The sequence below is a fragment of the Carcharhinus amblyrhynchos genome, chromosome X, assembly GCF_965287045.1.
Source record: "Carcharhinus amblyrhynchos chromosome X, sCarAmb.v2.hapA, whole genome shotgun sequence".
Classification (NCBI taxonomy): domain Eukaryota; kingdom Metazoa; phylum Chordata; class Chondrichthyes; order Carcharhiniformes; family Carcharhinidae; genus Carcharhinus; species Carcharhinus amblyrhynchos.
In genome coordinates, this window is record NC_137359.1 from 5,977,859 (window position 1) to 5,996,921 (window position 19,063).

Here is a 19,063-nt window from a genome sequence, read left to right on the forward strand (position 1 = left end):
CCCCCCGTCTCTCACTCTCTCCCCCCGTCTCTCACACTCTCCCCCGGTCTCTCACACTCTCCCCCGGTCTCTCACACTCTCCCCCCGTCTCTCACACTCTCCCCTGTCTCTCACACTCTGCCCCCGTCTCTCACACTCTCCCCCCGTCTCTCACACTCTCCCCCCGTCTCTCACACTCTCCCCCCGTCTCTCACACTCTCCCCCCGTCTCTCACACTCTGCCCCCGTCTCTCACACTCTCCCCCCCGGTCTCTCACACTCTCCCCCCGTCTCTCTCTCTCTCCCCCCCGGTCTCTCACACTCTCCCCCGGTCTCTCACTCTCTCCCCCCGTCTCTCACACTCTCCCCCCGTCTCTCTCTCTCTCCCCCCGTCTCTCACACTCTCCCCCCGTCTCTCACTCTCTCCCCCTGTCTCTCACACTCTCCCCCCGTCTCTCACACTCTCCCCCCGTCTCTCACACTCTCCCCCGGTCTCTCACACTCTCCCCCGGTCTCTCACACTCTCCCCCCGTCTCTCTCTCTCTCCCCCCGTCTCTCACACTCTCCCCCCGTCTCTCACCTCTCTCCCCCTGTCTCTCACACTCTCCCCCCGTCTCTCACACTCTCCCCCCGTCTCTCACACTCTCCCCCGATCTCTCACCCTCTCCCCCCGTCTCTCACACTCTCCCCCCGTCTTTCACACTCTCCCCCCGTCTCTCTCTCTCTCCCCCGTCTCTCACACTCTCCCCCGGTCTCTCACACTCTCCCCCCCGGTCTCTCACTCTCCCCCCGTCTCTCATACTCCTCCCCCGGTCTCTCACACTCTCCCCCCGTCTCTCTCTCTCTCCCCCCGTCTCTCACTCTCTCCCCCTGTCTCTCACACTCTGCCCCCGTCCTCTCACACTCTCCCCCGGTCTCTCACACTCTCCCCACCGGTCTCTCACACTCTCCCCGGTCTCTCACACTCTCCCCCCCGGTCTCTCACACTCTCCCCCGGTCTCTCACACTCTCCCCCCGTCTCTCACACTCTCCCCCGGTCTCTCACACTCTCCCCCGGTCTCTCACACTCTCCCCCCGGTCTCTCACACTCTCCCCCGTCTCTCACACTCTCCCCCGGTCTCTCACACTCTCCCCCGGTCTCTCACACTCTCCCCCCCGGTCTCTCACACTCTCCCCCGGTCTCTCACACTCTCCCCCCGTCTCTCACACTCTCCCCCGGTCTCTCACACTCTCCCCCCGTCTCTCACACTCTCCCCCCGTCTCTCACCCTCTCCCCCGGTCTCTCACACTCTCCCCCGGTCTCTCACACTCTCCCCCCGTCTCTCACTCTCTCCCCCCGTCTCTCACATTCTCCCCCGGTCTCTCACACTCTCCCCCGGTCTCTCACACTCTCCCCCCGTCTCTCACCCTCTCCCCGTCTCTCACACTCTCCCCCCGTCTCTCACACTCTCCCCCCGTCTCTCACACTCTCTCCCCGTCTCTCACACTCTCCCCCCGTCTCTCACACTCTCCCCCGTCTCTCACACTCTCCCCCCCGGTCTCTCACACTCTCCCCCCATCTCTCTCTCTCTCCCCCCCGGTCTCTCACACTCTCCCCCGGTCTCTCACACTCTCCCCCCGTCTCTCACACTCTCCCCCCGTCCCTCACTCTCTCCCCCTGTCTCTCACACTCTCCCCCCGTCTCTCACACTCTCCCCCCGTCTCTCACACTCTCCCCCGGTCTCTCACACTCTCCCCCGGTCTCTCACACTCTCCCCCCGTCTCTCTCTCTCTCCCCCCGTCTCTCACACTCTCCCCCCGTCTCTCACTCTCTCCCCCTGTCTCTCACACTCTCCCCCCGTCTCTCACACTCTCCCCCCGTCTCTCACACTCTCCCCCGATCTCTCACCCTCTCCCCCCGTCTCTCACACTCTCCCCCCGTCTTTCACACTCTGCCCCCGTCTTTCACACTCTCCCCCCGTCTCTCACACTCTCCCCCCCGGTCTCTCACACTCTCCCCCGGTCTCTCACACTCTCCCCCCGTCTTTCACACTCTCCCCCCGTCTCTCACACTCTCCCCCCGTCTCTCACACTCTCCCCCGGTCTCTCACACTCTCCCCCTGTCTCTCACACTCTCCCCCGGTCTCTCACCCTCCCCCCGTCTCTCACTCTCCCCCCCGGTCTCTCACACTCTCCCCCCGTCTCTCACACTCTCCCCCGGTCTCTCACACTCTCCCCCCGTCTCTCACACTCTCCCCCCGTCTCTCACCCTCTCCCCCGGTCTCTCACACTCTCCCCCCCGGTCTCTCACACTCTCCCCCCGTCTCTCACACTCTCCCCCGGTCTCTCACACTCTCCCCCCGTCTCTCACACTCTCCCCCGTCTCTCACACTCTCCCCCGGTCTCTCACACTCTCCCCCCGTCTCTCACACTCTCCCCCCGTCTCTCACCCTCTCCCCCGGTCTCTCACACTCTCCCCCGGTCTCTCACACTCTCCCCCCGTCTCTCACTCTCTCCCCCCGTCTCTCACACTCTCCCCCGGTCTCTCACACTCTCCCCCGGTCTCTCACACTCTCCCCCCCGGTCTCTCACTCTCCCCCCGTCTCTCATACTCTCCCCCGGTCTCTCACACTCTCCCCCCGTCTCTCTCTCTCTCCCCCCGTCTCTCACTCTCTCCCCCTGTCTCTCACACTCTGCCCCCGTCTCTCACACTCTCCCCCGGTCTCTCACACTCTCCCCCCCGGTCACTCACACTTTCCCCCGGTCTCTCACACTCTCCCCCCCGGTCTCTCACACTCTCCCCCGGTCTCTCACACTCTCCCCCCGTCTCTCACACTCTCCCCCGGTCTCTCACACTCTCCCCCGGTCTCTCACACTCTCCCCCCCGGTCTCTCACACTCTCCCCCGTCTCTCACTCTCTCCCCCCGTCTCTCACTCTCTCCCCCGGTCTCTCACACTCTCCCCCGTCTCTCACTCTCTCCCCCCGTCTCTCACTCTCTCCCCCGGTCTCTCACACTCTGCCCCCGTCTCTCACACTCTCCCCCGGTCTCTCACACTCTCCCCCCCGGTCTCTCACACTCTCCCCCCGTCTCTCACACTCTCCCCCGGTCTCTCACACTCTCCCCGTCTCTCACACTCTCCCCCCCGGTCTCTCACACTCTCCCCCCGTCTCTCACATTCTCCCCCCATCTCTCACTCTCTCCCCCCGTCTCTCACACTCTCCCCCGGTCTCTCTCTCTCTCCCCCCGTCTCTCACACTCTGCCCCCGTCTCTCACACTCTGCCCCGGTCTCTCTCTCTCTCCCCCCGTCTCTCACACTCTCCCCCCGTCTCTCACACTCTCCCCCCGTCTCTCACTCTCTCCCCCCGTCTCTCACACTCTCCCCCCGTCTCTCACTCTCTCCCCCCGTCTCTCACACTCTCCCCCCGTCTCTCTCTCTCTCCCCCCGTCTCTCACACTCTCCCCCGTCTCTCACACTCTCCCCCGTCTCTCACACTCTCCCCCGGTCTCTCACACTCTCCCCCCGTCTCTCACTCTCTCCCCCCGTCTCTCACACTCTCCCCCGGTCTCTCACACTCTCCCCCGGTCTCTCACACTCTACCCCCGTCTCTCTCTCTCTCCCCCCGTCTCTCACTCTCTCCCCCTGTCTCTCACACTCTGCCCCCGTCTCTCACACTCTCCCCCGGTCTCTCACACTCTCCCCCCGTCTCTCACACTCTCCCCCCGTCTCTCTCTCTCTCCCCCCGTCTCTCACACTCTCCCCCGTCTCTCACACTCTCCCCCGTCTCTCACACTCTCCCCCGGTCTCTCACACTCTCCCCCCGTCTCTCACTCTCTCCCCCCGTCTCTCACACTCTCCCCCGGTCTCTCACACTCTCCCCCGGTCTCTCACACTCTACCCCCGTCTCTCTCTCTCTCCCCCCGTCTCTCACTCTCTCCCCCTGTCTCTCACACTCTGCCCCCGTCTCTCACACTCTCCCCCGGTCTCTCACACTCTCCCCCCTGGTCTCTCACACTCTCCCCCGGTCTCTCACACTCTCCCCCCCGGTCTCTCACACTCTCCCCCGGTCTCTCACACTCTCCCCCCGTCTCTCACACTCTCCCCCGGTCTCTCACACTCTCCCCCGGTCTCTCACACTCTCCCCCCCGGTCTCTCACACTCTCCCCCGTCTCTCACTCTCTCCCCCCGTCTCTCACTCTCTCCCCCGGTCTCTCACACTCTCCCCCGTCTCTCACTCTCTCCCCCCGTCTCTCACTCTCTCCCCCGGTCTCTCACACTCTGCCCCCGTCTCTCACACTCTCCCCCGGTCTCTCACACTCTCCCCCCCGGTCTCTCACACTCTCCCCCCGTCTCTCACACTCTCCCCCGGTCTCTCACACTCTCCCCCGTCTCTCACACTCTCCCCCCCGGTCTCTCACACTCTCCCCCCGTCTCTCACACTCTCCCCCCATCTCTCACTCTCTCCCCCCGTCTCTCACACTCTCCCCCGGTCTCTCTCTCTCTCCCCCCGTCTCTCACACTCTGCCCCCGTCTCTCACACTCTGCCCCGGTCTCTCTCTCTCTCCCCCCGTCTCTCACACTCTGCCCCCGTCTCTCACACTCTCCCCCCGTCTCTCACACTCTGCCCCCGTCTCTCACACTCTCCCCCCGTCTCTCACACTCTCCCCCCGTCTCTCACACTCTGCCCCCGTCTCTCACACTCTCCCCCCGTCTCTCACACTCTCCCCCCGTCTCTCACTCTCTCCCCCCGTCTCTCACACTCTCCCCCCGTCTCTCACACTCTCCCCCCGTCTCTCACTCTCTCCCCCCGTCTCTCACACTCTCCCCCCGTCTCTCACTCTCTCCCCCCGTCTCTCACACTCTCCCCCCGTCTCTCTCTCTCACCCCCCGTCTCTCACACTCTCCCCCGTCTCTCACACTCTCCCCCGTCTCTCACACTCTCCCCCCGTCTCTCACACTCTCCCCCCGTCTCTCACACTCTCCGCCCGTCTCTCTCTCAGAATAATTGGCCCCTAGCTGAGGTCAATAATGTGGAAGCCAATGGAAGGCGATGTTATTGGAGTTAACAGAGCCCTATTGGATGATGAAAAGCATTAGCTGGACAAATCAAGGCCTTCTCGTGACCAATCTCCGTCTGTTTGACAGCTGCCTCATGTCGGAGTTATTAAGGCTGGAGTGACAGTAAGGGTCTTACCTTCAAAGGGTGTTGAGATTTAGCTTCAAGCATCAAACCTACAGAAACAGAACAGATAGAATCGAGTCAAACAGGGCCCTGAGCGCAGCTCAGTCAGTATCACCTGGCATCACTTCACCTGAAGAATAACCACTGAGGCAAATTAGATTCTCAGTGCCATCACATCCGAGCAAAGTGACCAAACCCCCTAACCTACACATCTTTGGACACTAAGGGACAATTTAGCATGGCCAATCCACCTAACCTGCACATCTTTGGACACTAAGGGACAATTTAGCATGGCCAATCCACCCTAACCTACACATCTTTGGACACTAAGGGACAATTTAGCATGGCCAATCCACCCTAACCTGCACATCTTTGGACACTAAGGGGCAATTTAGCATGGCCAATCCACCCTAACCTACACATCTTTGGGCACTAAGGGGCAATTTAGCATGGCCAATCCACCCTAACCTACACATCTTTGGGCACTAAGGGGCAATTTAGCATGGCCAATCCACCCTAACCTACACATCTTTGGACACGAAGGGGCAATTTAGCATGGCCAATCCACCTAACCTACACATCTTTGGACACTAAGGGACAATTTAGCATGGCCAATCCACCCTAACCTACACATCTTTGGACACTAAGGGACAATTTAGCATGGCCAATCCACCTAACCTGCACATCTTTGGACACTAAGGGACAATTTAGCATGGCCAATCCACCCTAACCTACACATCTTTGGACACTAATGGACAATTTAGCATGGCCAATCCACCCTAACCTACACATCTTTGGACACTAAGGGACAATTTAGCATGGCCAATCCACCCTAACCTACACATCTTTGGACACTAAGGGACAATTTAGCATGGCCAATCCCCCTAACCTACACATCTTTGGACACTAAGGGACAATTTAGCATGGCCAATCCACCCTAACCTACACATCTTTGGACACTAAGGGACAATTTAGCATGGCCAATCCCCCTAACCTACACATCTTTGGACACTAAGGGACAATTTATCATGGCCAATCCACCCTAACCTACACATCTTTGGACACTAAGGGACAATTTAGCATGGCCAATCCACCCTAACCTACACATCTTTGGACACTAAGGGACAATTTAGCACGGCCAATCCACCCTAACCTACACATCTTTGGACACTAAGGGACAATTTAGCACGGCCAATCCACCCTAACCTACACATCTTTGGGACACTAAGGGGCAATTTAGCATGGCCAATCCACCTAACCTACACATCTTTGGACACTAAGGGACAATTTAGCATGGCCAATCCACCCTAACCTACACATCTTTGGACACTAAGGGACAATTTAGCATGGCCAATCCACCCTAACCACTGTGGGTGGAAACTGGAGGAATCCTATGCAGACACGGGGAGAATGTGCAGAGTCCGCACAGACGGGAATCGAACCCGGGTCCCTGGCGCAGTGAGCCGAGAGTTAAACACTGTGCGAGTTGAGGTTTGGAGAAATGGGGTTTTTCGTGGAGCTTTTAATGAGTAACTCATTGTTTCAAGTTGTGTGTGATGTGTTCGTTTCCAGCTCTGACATTCAGAATTAAGAGTGTTTTTATCCTCTTAGTTTGTGGTTGACACTAAGAGCCTATAATTGGAAACATGATAAGTGGAATTAACAGCGACTGCCATTGCATAATACAAAAATACTTCAGTGCTTTTGTGGTGTTCTGCAGTCACAAAGGAGCGTGACACAAAACACGAACCTTTCCTCTCATTTTCTGACCTGGTATTAAGATCGTCTTCATAGGCCGCACTTGGACCCCTTGGGTCGGGTACGCCAAGGGGGAGTTTGCTTTAGCAATCAGCAAGGCGTCTGCAGATGTCCTGGTCCTGGGGGAGAACAGAGAAGCAAAGGGTGAAAGCGAGACAAGAACAGTGCAGCGAGCAGCTTCTGCTGAAGCCGTAACAGTTAAGCTGAGGCACGGTGGCACAGCGGGTTAGCACTGCTGCCTCACAGCCCCAGGGACCCGGGTTCGATTCCCGGCTCGGGTCACTGTCTGCCTGGAGTTTGAATGTCCTCCCCGTGTCTGCGTGGGTTTCCTCCGGGTGCTCTGGTTTCCTCCCACAGTCCAAAAGATGTGTAGGTTAGGGTGGATTGGCCATGCTAAATTGTCCCTTAGTGTCCAAAGATGTGTAGGTTAGGTGGATTGGCCATGCTAAATTGTCCCTTAGTGTCCAAAGATGTGTAGGTTAGGTGGATTGGCCATGCTAAATTGTCCCTTAGTGTCCAAAGATGTGTAGGTTAGGGTGGATTGGCCATGCTAAATTGTCCCTTAGTGTCCAAAGATGTGTAGGTTAGGGTGGATTGGCCATGCTAAATTGTCCCTTAGTGTCCAAAGATGTGTAGGTTAGGGTGGATTGACCATGCTAAATTGTCCCTTAGTGTCCAAAGATGTGTAGGTTAGGGTGGATTGGCCATGCTAAATTGTCCCTTAGTGTCCAAAGATGTGTAGGTTAGGGTGGATTGGCCATGCTAAATTGTCCCTTAGTGTCCAAAGATGTGTAGGTTAGGGTGGATTGGCCATGCTAAATTGTCCCTCAGTGTCCAAAGATGTGTAGGTTAGGGTGGATTGACCATGCTAAATTGCCCCTTAGCATCCAAAGATGTGTAGGTTAGGGTGGATTGACCATGCTAAATGTGTGGAGTTACAGGGATAGGGCAGGGAAGAGGGCCTGGGTAAGGTAATGGGTCAGAAAGTTGGTGTGAACTTGGTGGGCCGAATGGCCTCCTTCTGCACTTTAAAGGATTCTATGCTTTGATTCTGCAATGCAATGCATTGCCCTCTCCTGCTACACAGAGGGCAAGTTGCTGCCTTTACACAGTAGTACGTGATGAACCGGGAGATGTCACATGTCGGAGGCTGGAACAATCCAAATGTGAAGTAGGTCATGGCCCCTGTTGTGCTTCCAGTCACTGGCGGTGCTGTTCTTGGCCTGCTCTGAGGCTGTAGTGAGCGCGTCCTTTGGAGATGTCACACACGCACTCAGGCTAAAGCAAGCAAATGAGGTTCCTGCACAGATATGGCTGCCTCCTCCTCCCTCTTCAGGCAGCTCGTCCTGTTCTGTGTCACCACTGCTCATTCTGGGAGACTGAGGGGGGATCTAATAGAGGTATATAAGATTATGAAGGGTATAGATAGAGTAAACAGAGGTAAGCTATTTCCTATGTTAGAGACACACAGTACGAGGGGCCACGGGCTTAAGGTGAGGGAGGAGAGGTATAACACGGATATTAGAGGGAGGTTTTCCACACAGAGGGTAGTGGGGGTATGGAATGCTCTGCCAAGTAAGGTGGTGGAGGCAGGCACGCTGGAGTTGTTTAAGAGTTACTTAGACAGGCACATGGAGATGGGAGGATATAGGAGATTGTTTTAAATAAGGTTCATTAGCATTGGGACGTCCCTGGTAATGTAAAAGGATGTGGAATGATTCTAATATAAGAACATAAGAACATAAGAAATAGGAGCAGGAGTAGGCCATCTAGCCCTTCGAGCCTGCCCCGCCATTCAATAAGATCATGGCTGATCTGTCGTGGCTCAGTTCCACATTCCCGCCCTCTCCCCATAACCCTTAATCCCCTCGCTTATCAAAAACCCATCAACCCGCGTCTTAAAAATATTTAGCGAGGCAGCCTCCACCACTTCAACGGGCAGAGAATTCCAGAGATTCACCACCCTTTGAGTGAAGAAGTTCCTCCTCAACTCCGTTCTAAACCGCCCCCCTTTATCTTGAGGCTGTGCCCTCTAGTCCTACTGTCCTTTCTGAGCGGGAAGAGTCTCTCCACCTCTATCCTATCCATCCCATTCATCATCTTATATGTCTCAATGAGATCTCCCCTCATTCTTCTAAACTCTAACGAGTACAAGCCCAGTTTATTCAGCCTCTCCTCACAGCTCAACCCCCTCAACTCCGGTATCAGCCTAGTAAACCTCCTCTGCACTCCCTCCAAGGCCAAAATATCCTTGCGTAAGTGCGGTGACCAAAACTGCACACAGTACTCCAGCTGCGGCCTCACCAATGCCCTATACAGCTGCAGCAAGACCTCCCTACTTTTATATTCAATCCCCCTCGCTATGAAGGCCAGCATCCCATTCGCCTTCCTGACCACCTGCTGCACCTGCAAGCTGGGTTTTTGCGACTCGTGCACAAGGACCCCGAGGTCCCTCTGCACCGTCGCCTGCTGCAGTTTTTCGCCACGTAAGTAATAATCCTTCCTACCATTATTCCTACCAAAGTGGACCACCTCACACTTGCCAACATTAAATTCCATTTGCCAGTTCCTGGCCCATTCGCCCAGCCTATCTAGATCCTTCTGCAGACTCTCCACACCCTCTGCACAATTTGCCGTTCCCCCAATCTTGGTGTCATCAGCAAATTTCGACACCCTACACTCGGTTCCCTCCTCCAGATCATCTATATAAATGGTAAATAGCTGAGGCCCCAGCACCGACCCCTGGGGCACTCCACTAGTCACCAACCGCCAATCCGAATAGCACCCATTAACCCCCACTCTCTGCCTCCTATTTGACAGCCAATCCTCTATCCACGCTAACACCCTACCCCCAACTCCATGTCCCCTGACCTTCTGCAATAACCTCTTGTGAGGCACCTTGTCAAACGCCTTCTGAAAATCAAGAAAGACCACATCCACCGGCTCTCCTCTATCCACCGCCCTAGACACATCCTCATAGAACTCCAGTAAATTTGTCAGACACGACTTCCCCTTAACGAAACCGTGCTGCGTCTGCTCTATCAAACAATTCCCCTCAAGATGCCTCGCTATTTCCTCCATGATGTGTTCGTTAGGGTGGATTGGCCGTGCTAAATTGCCCCTTAGTGTCCAAAGATGTGTAGGTTAGGGTGGATTGGCAATGCTAAATTGTCCCTTAGTGTCCAAAGATGTGTAGGTTAGGGTGGATTGGCCATGCTAAATTGTCCCTTAGTGTCCAAAGATGTGTAGGTTAGGGGGATTGGCCATGCTAAATTGTCCCTTAGTGTCCAAAGATGTGTTCGTTAGGGTGGATTGGCCGTGCTAAATTGCCCCTTAGTGTCCAAAGATGTGTAGGTTAGGGTGGATTGGCAATGCTAAATTGTCCCTTAGTGTCCAAAGATGTGTAGGTTAGGGTGGATTGGCCATGCTAAATTGTCCCTTAGTGTCCAAAGATGTGTAGGTTAGGGGGATTGGCCATGCTAAATTGTCCCTTAGTGTCCAAAGATGTGTAGGTTAGGGTGGATTGGCCATGCTAAATTGTCCCTTAGTGTCCAAAGATGTGTAGGTTATGGTGGATTGGCCATGCTAAATTGCCCCTTAGTGTCCAAAGATGTGTAGGTTAGGTGGATTGGCCATGCTAAATTGTCCCTTAGTGTCCAAAGATGTGTAGGTTAGGTGGATTGGCCATGCTAAATTGTCCCTTAGTGTCCAAAGATGTGTAGGTTAGGTGGATTGGCCATGCTAAATTGTCCCTTAGTGTCCAAAGATGTGCAGGTTAGGGTGGATTGGCCATGCTAAATTGTCCCTTAGTGTCCAAAGATGTGTAGGTTAGGTGGATTGGCCATGCTAAATTGCCCCTTAGTGTCCAAAGATGTGTAGGTTAGGGTGGATTGGCCATGCTAAATTGTCCCTTAGTGTCCAAAGATGTGTAGGTTAGGTGGATTGGCCATGCTAAATTGTCCCTTAGTGTCCAAAGATGTGTAGGTTAGGTGGATTGGCCATGCTAAATTGTCCCTTAGTGTCCAAAGATGTGTAGGTTAGGGTGGATTGGCCATGCTAAATTGTCCCTTAGTGTCCAAAGATGTGCAGGTTAGGTGGATTGGCCATGCTAAATTGTCCCTTAGTGTCCAAAGATGTGCAGGTTAGGGTGGATTGGCCATGCTAAATTGTCCCTTAGTGTCCAAAGATGTGCAGGTTAGGTGGATTGGCCATGCTAAACTCTCCCTCAGTGTACCCGAACAGGTGAGTAGGGGATTTTCACAGTAACTTCATTGCACTATTAATGTCAGCCTACTTTTTATTTATTCGTTACATGTAAGGCTTACATTAACACTGCAATGTAGTTACTGTGAAATTCTTGTCCCCGCAGTCTGGCTACTATTCGGGTCAATGCCCCCTAACCAGCGCGTCTGTCGGACTGTGGGAGGAAACCGGAGCACCCGGAGGAAGCCCACGCAGACACGGGGAGAATGTGCAGTCTCCACACAGTGACCGAACCGGGGAATCGAACCCAGATCGCTGTGAGGCAGCAGCGCTAACCACTAAGTCCCTGTGCCAGCCCACTGGGGTGGCACTGACGAATAAATAAATATTTCGTCCTGGGAATATGCTGTCACTTGAATAATAAGGTCAAGGTGACTTTTAAAATATCCATGCGGACAGTCTGAGCATCCCCCCCAATATTTCACATTTTTATTAAGCAACAGGGAAATGGTTGCGTACTATCCCACTGCTGATTGCTGCCTTGAGCTCGCAGACACATTGTGAAAGGTTCAAACGGTACCTTTGCAGGAAATGTTGATACTCCCTCTCTCTTCTTTGCATCACCTCTTGGAGTTCCACTGTGTCAAAGGCCTCCTCCAGCTGAGTTACAGAGCTCCGACTCACAATGCTGTCCAGCAACGTCTCCTCCCCTTCGCAGTCGCAGTCATCCCTCGCCAGCTGCCTGCAGAGGGGAACACGAGGAGAGGAAAATGAAGCCGGAGGTCTAATCGGGACGCTGAGAACAGATCAGCAAGGGACGATCGCCCCACACCTCGTCAGGCGGAGTAGTAGAATTGTACGGCGCAGAGGAGGCCCGTCAGCCCAGTGGGCCTGCACCGAGACATTCGCAACAACTGACCTCCCGTCTTATCCCATTACACAGCACTGGGCCCCAAAGATGTGTAGGTTAGGGTGGATTGGCCATGCTAAATTGTCCCTTAGTGTCCAAAGATGTGCAGGTTAGGTGGATTGGCCTTGCTAAATTGTCCCTTAGTGTCCAAAGATGTGTAGGTTAGGTGGATTGGCCATGCTAAATTGTCCCTTAGTGTCCAAAGATGTGTAGGTTAGGGTGGATTGGCCATGCTAAATTGCCCCTTAGTGTCCAAAGATGTGTAGGTTAGGGTGGATTGGCCATGCTAAATTGCCCCTTAGTGTCCAAAGATGTGTAGGTTAGGGTGGATTGGCCATGCTAAATTGCCCCTTAGTGTCCAAAGATGTGTAGGTTAGGGTGGATTGGCCATGCTAAATTGTCCCTTAGTGTCCAAAGATGTGTAGGTTAGGGTGGATTGGCCATGCTAAATTGCCCCTTAGTGTCCAAAGATGTGTAGGTTAGGGTGGATTGGCCATGCTAAATTGCCCCTTAGTGTCCAAAGATGTGTAGGTTCGGGTGGATTGGCCGTGCTAAATTGTCCCTTAGTGTCCAAAGATGTGTAGGTTAGGGTGGATTGGCCATGCTAAATTGTCCCTTAGTGTCCAAAGATGTGTAGGTTAGGGTGGATTGGCCATGCTAAATTGCCCCTTAGTGTCCAAAGATGTGTAGGTTAGGGTGGATTGGCCATGCTAAATTGCCCCTTAGTGTCCAAAGATGTGTAGGTTAGGGTGGATTGGCCATGCTAAATTGTCCCTTAGTGTCCAAAGATGTGTAGGTTAGGGGGGATTGGCCATGCTAAATTGTCCCTTAGTGTCCAAAGATGTGTAGGTTAGGGGGGATTGGCCATGCTAAATTGCCCCTTAGTGTCCAAAGATGTGTAGGTTAGGGTGGATTGGCCATGCTAAATTGTCCCTTAGTGTCCAAAGATGTGTAGGTTAGGGTGGATTGGCCATGCTAAATTGTCCCTTAGTGTCCAAAGATGTGTAGGTTAGGGTGGATTGGCCATGCTAAATTGTCCCTTAGTGTCCAAAGATGTGTAGGTTAGGGGGGATTGGCCATGCTAAATTGCCCCTTAGTGTCCAAAGATGTGTAGGTTAGGGTGGATTGGCCATGCTAAATTGTCCCTTAGTGTCCAAAGATGTGTAGGTTAGGGGGGATTGGCCATGCTAAATTGCCCCTTAGTGTCCAAAGATGTGTAGGTTAGGGTGGATTGGCCATGCTAAATTGCCCCTTAGTGTCCAAAGATGTGTAGGTTAGGGTGGATTGGCCATGCTAAATTGCCCCTTAGTGTCCAAAGATGTGTAGGTTAGGGTGGATTGGCCATGCTAAATTGCCACTTAGTGTCCAAAGATGTGTAGGTTAGGTGGATTGGCCATGCTAAATTGTCCCTTAGTGTCCAAAGATGTGTAGGTTAGGGTGGATTGGCCATGCTAAATTGTCCCTTAGTGTCCAAAGATGTGTAGGTTAGGGTGGATTGGCCATGCTAAATTGCCCCTTAGTGTCCAAAGATGTGTAGGTTAGGGTGGATTGGCCATGCTAAATTGCCCCTTAGTGTCCAAAGATGTGTAGGTTAGGGTGGATTGGCCATGCTAAATTGCCCCTTAGTGTCCAAAGATGTGTAGGTTAGGGTGGATTGGCCATGCTAAATTGCCCCTTAGTGTCAGGGTGATGAGCAGGGTAAATACGTGGGGTTAAGGGGATGGGGGCTGGGCAGCTTTGTGATGGGTGCTCGTTACTGTCATCAGAATCAACGGGCCGAACGATCTCCTGCTGCGCTGATTCTGCGATCTGGCGAGCAGAACGGCGCCCACTCCTTTGGGTTCGAACCAAGATCGAAAACTGGTTTGGCAGAACTCGCCTCCTTCACAATGCTATCTGTCCAGGAGTGGACGTGTTTGGTTTGTTTCGTGTTGGCCCCCGACAACCTGCACTGCGACATTCAGCAATTGATGCATTCTTGTTCCTCTGCCCCACCCAGCCTGGCGCATTCCAAGCAAAAACGTAACCCTCTTGTTTTACCTTGCGAAACGTGCGACCTTGTTTGTATTTGTTTTGAACTCCATGGGTCCATTCTGTAAGATTATTTATCAGTGGGAGCCCTCCACCCACTGATTTTAGTATGACTCAGTCCTGGTTACATTCCCTTGCCAATTTAGATATTGATTCCAAACGGTTCACATAAATTGTGAACAGCAGAGATTCCTAAATAAAATCTTCCTGAAATTGTTCTCTTGGAACCTGTGCTGTTATCCCATCCCATCCCCTCCACCCCTTTTCTGCTGAAGTGCTGATAAAACCTTGCGCTCATCGATAATTTCATTTCCGACCTTCTCTCTAATTCCATTTTTGACTCAGCTCCAAATCTCTCCCGCTTCTCCTGCGCTCCTCCGCCAGCTCTGTTTTAACGTTTCTTTACGGGCAGCGTTATAAGAACATAAGAAATAGGAGCAGGAGTAGGCCAACTAGCCCTTCGAGCCTGCCCCGCCATTCAATAAGATCATGGCTGATCTGTTGTGGCTCAGTTCCACTTTCCCGCCCTCTCCCCATAACCCTTAATCCCCTCGCTTATCAAAAACCCATCAACATAAGAACATAAGAACATAAGAAATAGGAGCAGGAGTAGGCCATCTAGCCCTTCGAGCCTGCCCCGCCATTCAATAAGATCATGGCTGATCTGTCGTGGCTCAGTTCCACATTCCCGCCCTCTCCCCATAACCCTTAATCCCCTCTCTTATCAAAAACCCATCAACCCGCTTCTTAAAAATATTTAGCGAGGCAGCCTCCACCACTTCAACGGGCAGAGAATTCCAGAGATTCACCACCCTTTGAGTGAAGAAGTTCCTCCTCAACTCCGTTCTAAACCGCCCCCCCTTTATCTTGAGGCTGTGCCCCCTAGTCCTACTGTCTTTTTTGAGCGGGAAGAGTCTCTCCACCTCTATCCTATCCATCCCATTCATCATCTTATACGTCTCAATGAGATCTCCCCTCATTCTTCTAAACTCTAACGAGTACAAGCCTAATTTATTCAGCCTCTCCTCATAGCTCAATCCCCTCAACTCCGGTATCAGCCTAGTAAACCTCCTCTGCACTCCCTCCAAGGCCAAAATATCCTTGCGTAAGTGCGGCGACCAAAACTGCACACAGTACTCCAGCTGCGGCCTCACCAATGCCCTATACAGCTGCAGCAAGACCTCCCTACTTTTATATTCAATCCCCCTCGCGATGAAGGCCAGCATCCCATTCGCCTTCCTGACCACCTGCTGCACCTGCAGGCTGGGTTTTTGCGACTCATGCACAAGGACCCCGAGGTCCCTCTGCACCGTCGCCTGCTGCAGTTTTTCGCCCCGTAAGTAATAGTCCTTCCTACCATTATTCCTACCAAAGTGGACCACCTCGCACTTGCCAACATTAAATTACATTTGCCATTTCCTGGCCCATTCGCCCAGCCTATCTAGATCCTTCTGTAGACTCTCCACACCCTCCGTGCAATTTGCCTTTCCACCAATCTTGGTGTCATCAGCAAATTTCGACACCCTACACTCGGTTCCCTCCTTCAGATCATCTATATAAATGGTAAATAGCTGAGGCCCCAGCACCGACCCCTGGGGCACTCCACTAGTCACCATCCGCCAATCCGAATAGCACCCATTAACCCCCACTCTCTGCCTCCTATTTGACAACCAATCCTCTATCCACGCTAACACCCTACCCCCAACTCCATGCCCCCTGACCTTCTGCAATAACCTCTTGTGAGGTACCTTGTCAAACGCCTTCTGAAAATCTAGAAAGACCACATCCACCGGCTCTCCTCTATCCACCGCCCTAGACACATCCTCATAGAACTCCAATAAATTTGTCAGACACGACTTCCCCTTAACGAAACCGTGCTGCGTCTGCTCTATCAAGCAATTCCCCTCAAGATGCCTCGCTATTTCCTCCTTGATGACGGATTCTAACATTTTACCCACAACAGACGTTAAACTAACCGGCCTATAATTCCCCGCCTTTTGCCTGGCACCCTTCTTAAACAACGGCGTATCCAGTCCTTTCAGTCCCGCTGGAGGGCGAGCCCCAGCGGTGGGACGGGTGAGCCACGCAAGACAGCTCCGGCGGGAACGGAACGTGCCGCCTGCCGGATAATGTGCCACGGGAGCGCTGGAAAATCCCGCCTCGAGTCTGTACTCGTCTGTGGAGGCTCGCCACTGTTTACGGAACGTATTTTGTTGGCACTGGTTCGAATATTGTTTTGAACCATAGAATCCTGACAGTGCGGAAGGGAGCCATTCGGCCCATCAAGTCTGCACTGACAACAATCCCACCCTAACCCCATAACCCCACATATTTACCCTGCTGAACCCTCTAATACTAAGGGACAATTTAGCATGGCCAATCCACCCTAACCTACACATCTTTGGACACTAAGGGACAATTTAGCATGGCCAATCCACCCTAACCTACACATCTTTGGACACTAAGGGGCAATTTAGCATGGCCAATCCACCCTAACCTACACATCTTTGGACACTAAGGGGCAATTTAGCATGGCCAATCCACCCTAACCTACACATCTTTGGACACTAAGGGGCAATTTAGCATGGCCAATCCACCCTAACCTACACATCTTTGGACACTAAGGGGCAATTTAGCATGGCCAATCCACCCTAACCTACACATCTTTGGACACTAAGGGGCAATTTAGCATGGCCAATCCACCCTAACCTACACATCTTTGGACACTAAGGGGCAATTTAGCATGGCCAATCCACCCTAACCTACACATCTTTCCGACTGTGGGAGGAAACCGGAGCACCCGGAGGAAACCCACGCAGATATGGGGAGAACATGAAAACTGATTTGATTTGATTTATTATTGTCCCATGTATTGGGATACGGTGAAAAGTATTGTTTCTTGCGCGCTATACAGACAAAGCACACTGTTCATAGAGTACATAGGGGAGAAGGAAAGGAGAGGGTGCAGAATGTAGTGTTTCAGTCATAGCTAGGGTGTAGAGAAAGATCAGCTTAATATTTGATTTATTATTGTCACGTGTATTGGGATACAGTGAAAAATATTGTTTCTTGCGCGTTATACAGAGAAAGCATACCATTCATAGAGTACATAGGGGAGAAGGAAAGGAGAGGGTGCAGAATGTAGTGTTACCGTTATAGCTAGGGTAGAGAGAAATATTTGATTTATTATTGTCACATGTATTGGGATACAGTGAAAAGTATTGTTTCTTGTGCACTATACAGACAACGCATACCATTCATAGAGTATATAGGGGAGAAGGAAAGGAGAGGGTGCAGAATGTCATGTTACAGTTACAGCTAGGGTGTAGAGAAAGATCAGCTCAATGTGAGGTAGGTCCATTCAAAAGTCAGACAGCAGCAGGGAAGAAGCTGTTCTTGAGTCGGTCGGTACGGGACCTCAGACTTTTGTATCTTTCTCCCAACGGAAGAAGGTGGAAGAGAGAATGTCCGGGGTGTGTGTGGGGTCCTTGATTATGCCGGCTGCTTTTCCCCGAGGCAGCGGGAAGTGTAGACAGAGTCAACGGATGGGAGGCTGATGGATTGGGCTACATTCACAACCCTCTGTAGTTCCTTGCGGTCTTGGGCAGAGCAGGAGCCCAGACCAAGCTGTGATACAACCAGAAAGAATGCTTTCTATGGGGCATCTGTAAAAGTTGGCGAGAGTCGTAGCGGACATGCCAAATTTCCTCAATCTTCTGAGAAAGTAAACTGGGAGAAAGATGAGGTGGTCAAACCATGTTAAAAGCTGCAGACAGCTGGAGAGAATGTGTGTCAGGGGGAGGGTGGGTGCAGTAAGTTTACCTTTGTCCCAGTTACACTCGATGGCATTTGTAACTTGTGGAAAAGTTGTTTTGGAATCAGGGACGATTGGAGGGAGGCGAACATGGGGGTCCCTGGGAAAATGGGAATGCATTTGGGAGGTGAGAACTGCTCCATGGAGTTGGGAGAGGGAATGGGGCTTGGACTTGGGATTGGTGGGGTGAAGGGTTGTTTGGTTTTTTGAGGGAAAGGAGGCGCTCGGGATGAGTGTTCGAAGGTTTCAACTCATGCACTGTGACATTCAGACCTGGTATTAATAGCCCAACCACAAAGCTCCCCACTCACAGCCAAGTCTGATATATATAGTTCACACTGAGATGGGACAAGATGAATGAGGCCATCTGTGATGGTCTGGAGGCTTCGAGGGGTGTCGACAGAGCTCAACTGGCACCACTTGGCACGAGGGCGGATGACTGAGGGCAGCTGCTGGAGGTTTGTTTTTTGGATTGGCGGCGAGCTGGACACATGGCACTGCCAATCTGCATGCCCAACTGGCACTGCCAGTCCCCGCTGACCTACTGCCAGAGTGAGGAGGGGGCACACTGAAGGAATTCCTGGTACTGAACCCGGCATCGCTCCCGATTTACACATCACGATTACACATCACGATTACACATCACGAATTACACATCACGATTACACATCACGATTGCACATAACGATCGTTCCGCTCCTCCTGCCCATCTTTAGCTGCTCTCTGACTCCCTCCTGCCTTTCTCAATTTTCCCCCTGATATCAGCCACGCTGTGCGGTGGTGAGGCCCACATTCTAATCACACTCCGGATAAATCAGACAATCCTGATAGTCCGGAAGGAGGCCAGTCGGCCCATCAAATCTGCACCGACCGCAATCCAACCCAGCCCCCCTATCCCTGTAAGCCCATATATTTACTCCGCGAATCCCTCGAATCTACACATCTTTGGACACTAAGGGACAATTTAGCATGGCCAATCCACCCTAACCTACACATCTTTGGACACTAAGGGGCAATTTAGCATGGCCAATCCACCCTAACCTACACATCTTTGGACGCTAAGGGACAATTTAGCATGGCCAATCCACCCTAACCTACACATCTTTGGACGCTAAGGGACAATTTAGCATGGCCAATCCACCCTAACCTACACATCTTTGGACACTAAGGGGCAATTTAGCATGGCCAATCCACCCTAACCTACACA

General features: G+C 52.8%; 1 protein-coding gene across 1 annotated transcript in view; it reads right to left on the minus strand.

The window, feature by feature from the left end:
- Positions 1-19,063, minus strand: part of LOC145361849 (beta-1,4 N-acetylgalactosaminyltransferase 1-like) — an 87,888-nt gene that overhangs the window by 44,522 nt on the left and 24,303 nt on the right. The window contains exons 3-5 of the mRNA XM_080217822.1: positions 11,682-11,843; positions 6,911-7,017; positions 5,153-5,190 (exon numbers count right to left, since the gene is read on the minus strand). Coding sequence (XP_080073948.1) covers positions 5,153-5,190; positions 6,911-7,017; positions 11,682-11,843 — 307 coding nt within the window. The remainder of the gene's footprint in view (positions 1-5,152; positions 5,191-6,910; positions 7,018-11,681; positions 11,844-19,063) is intronic.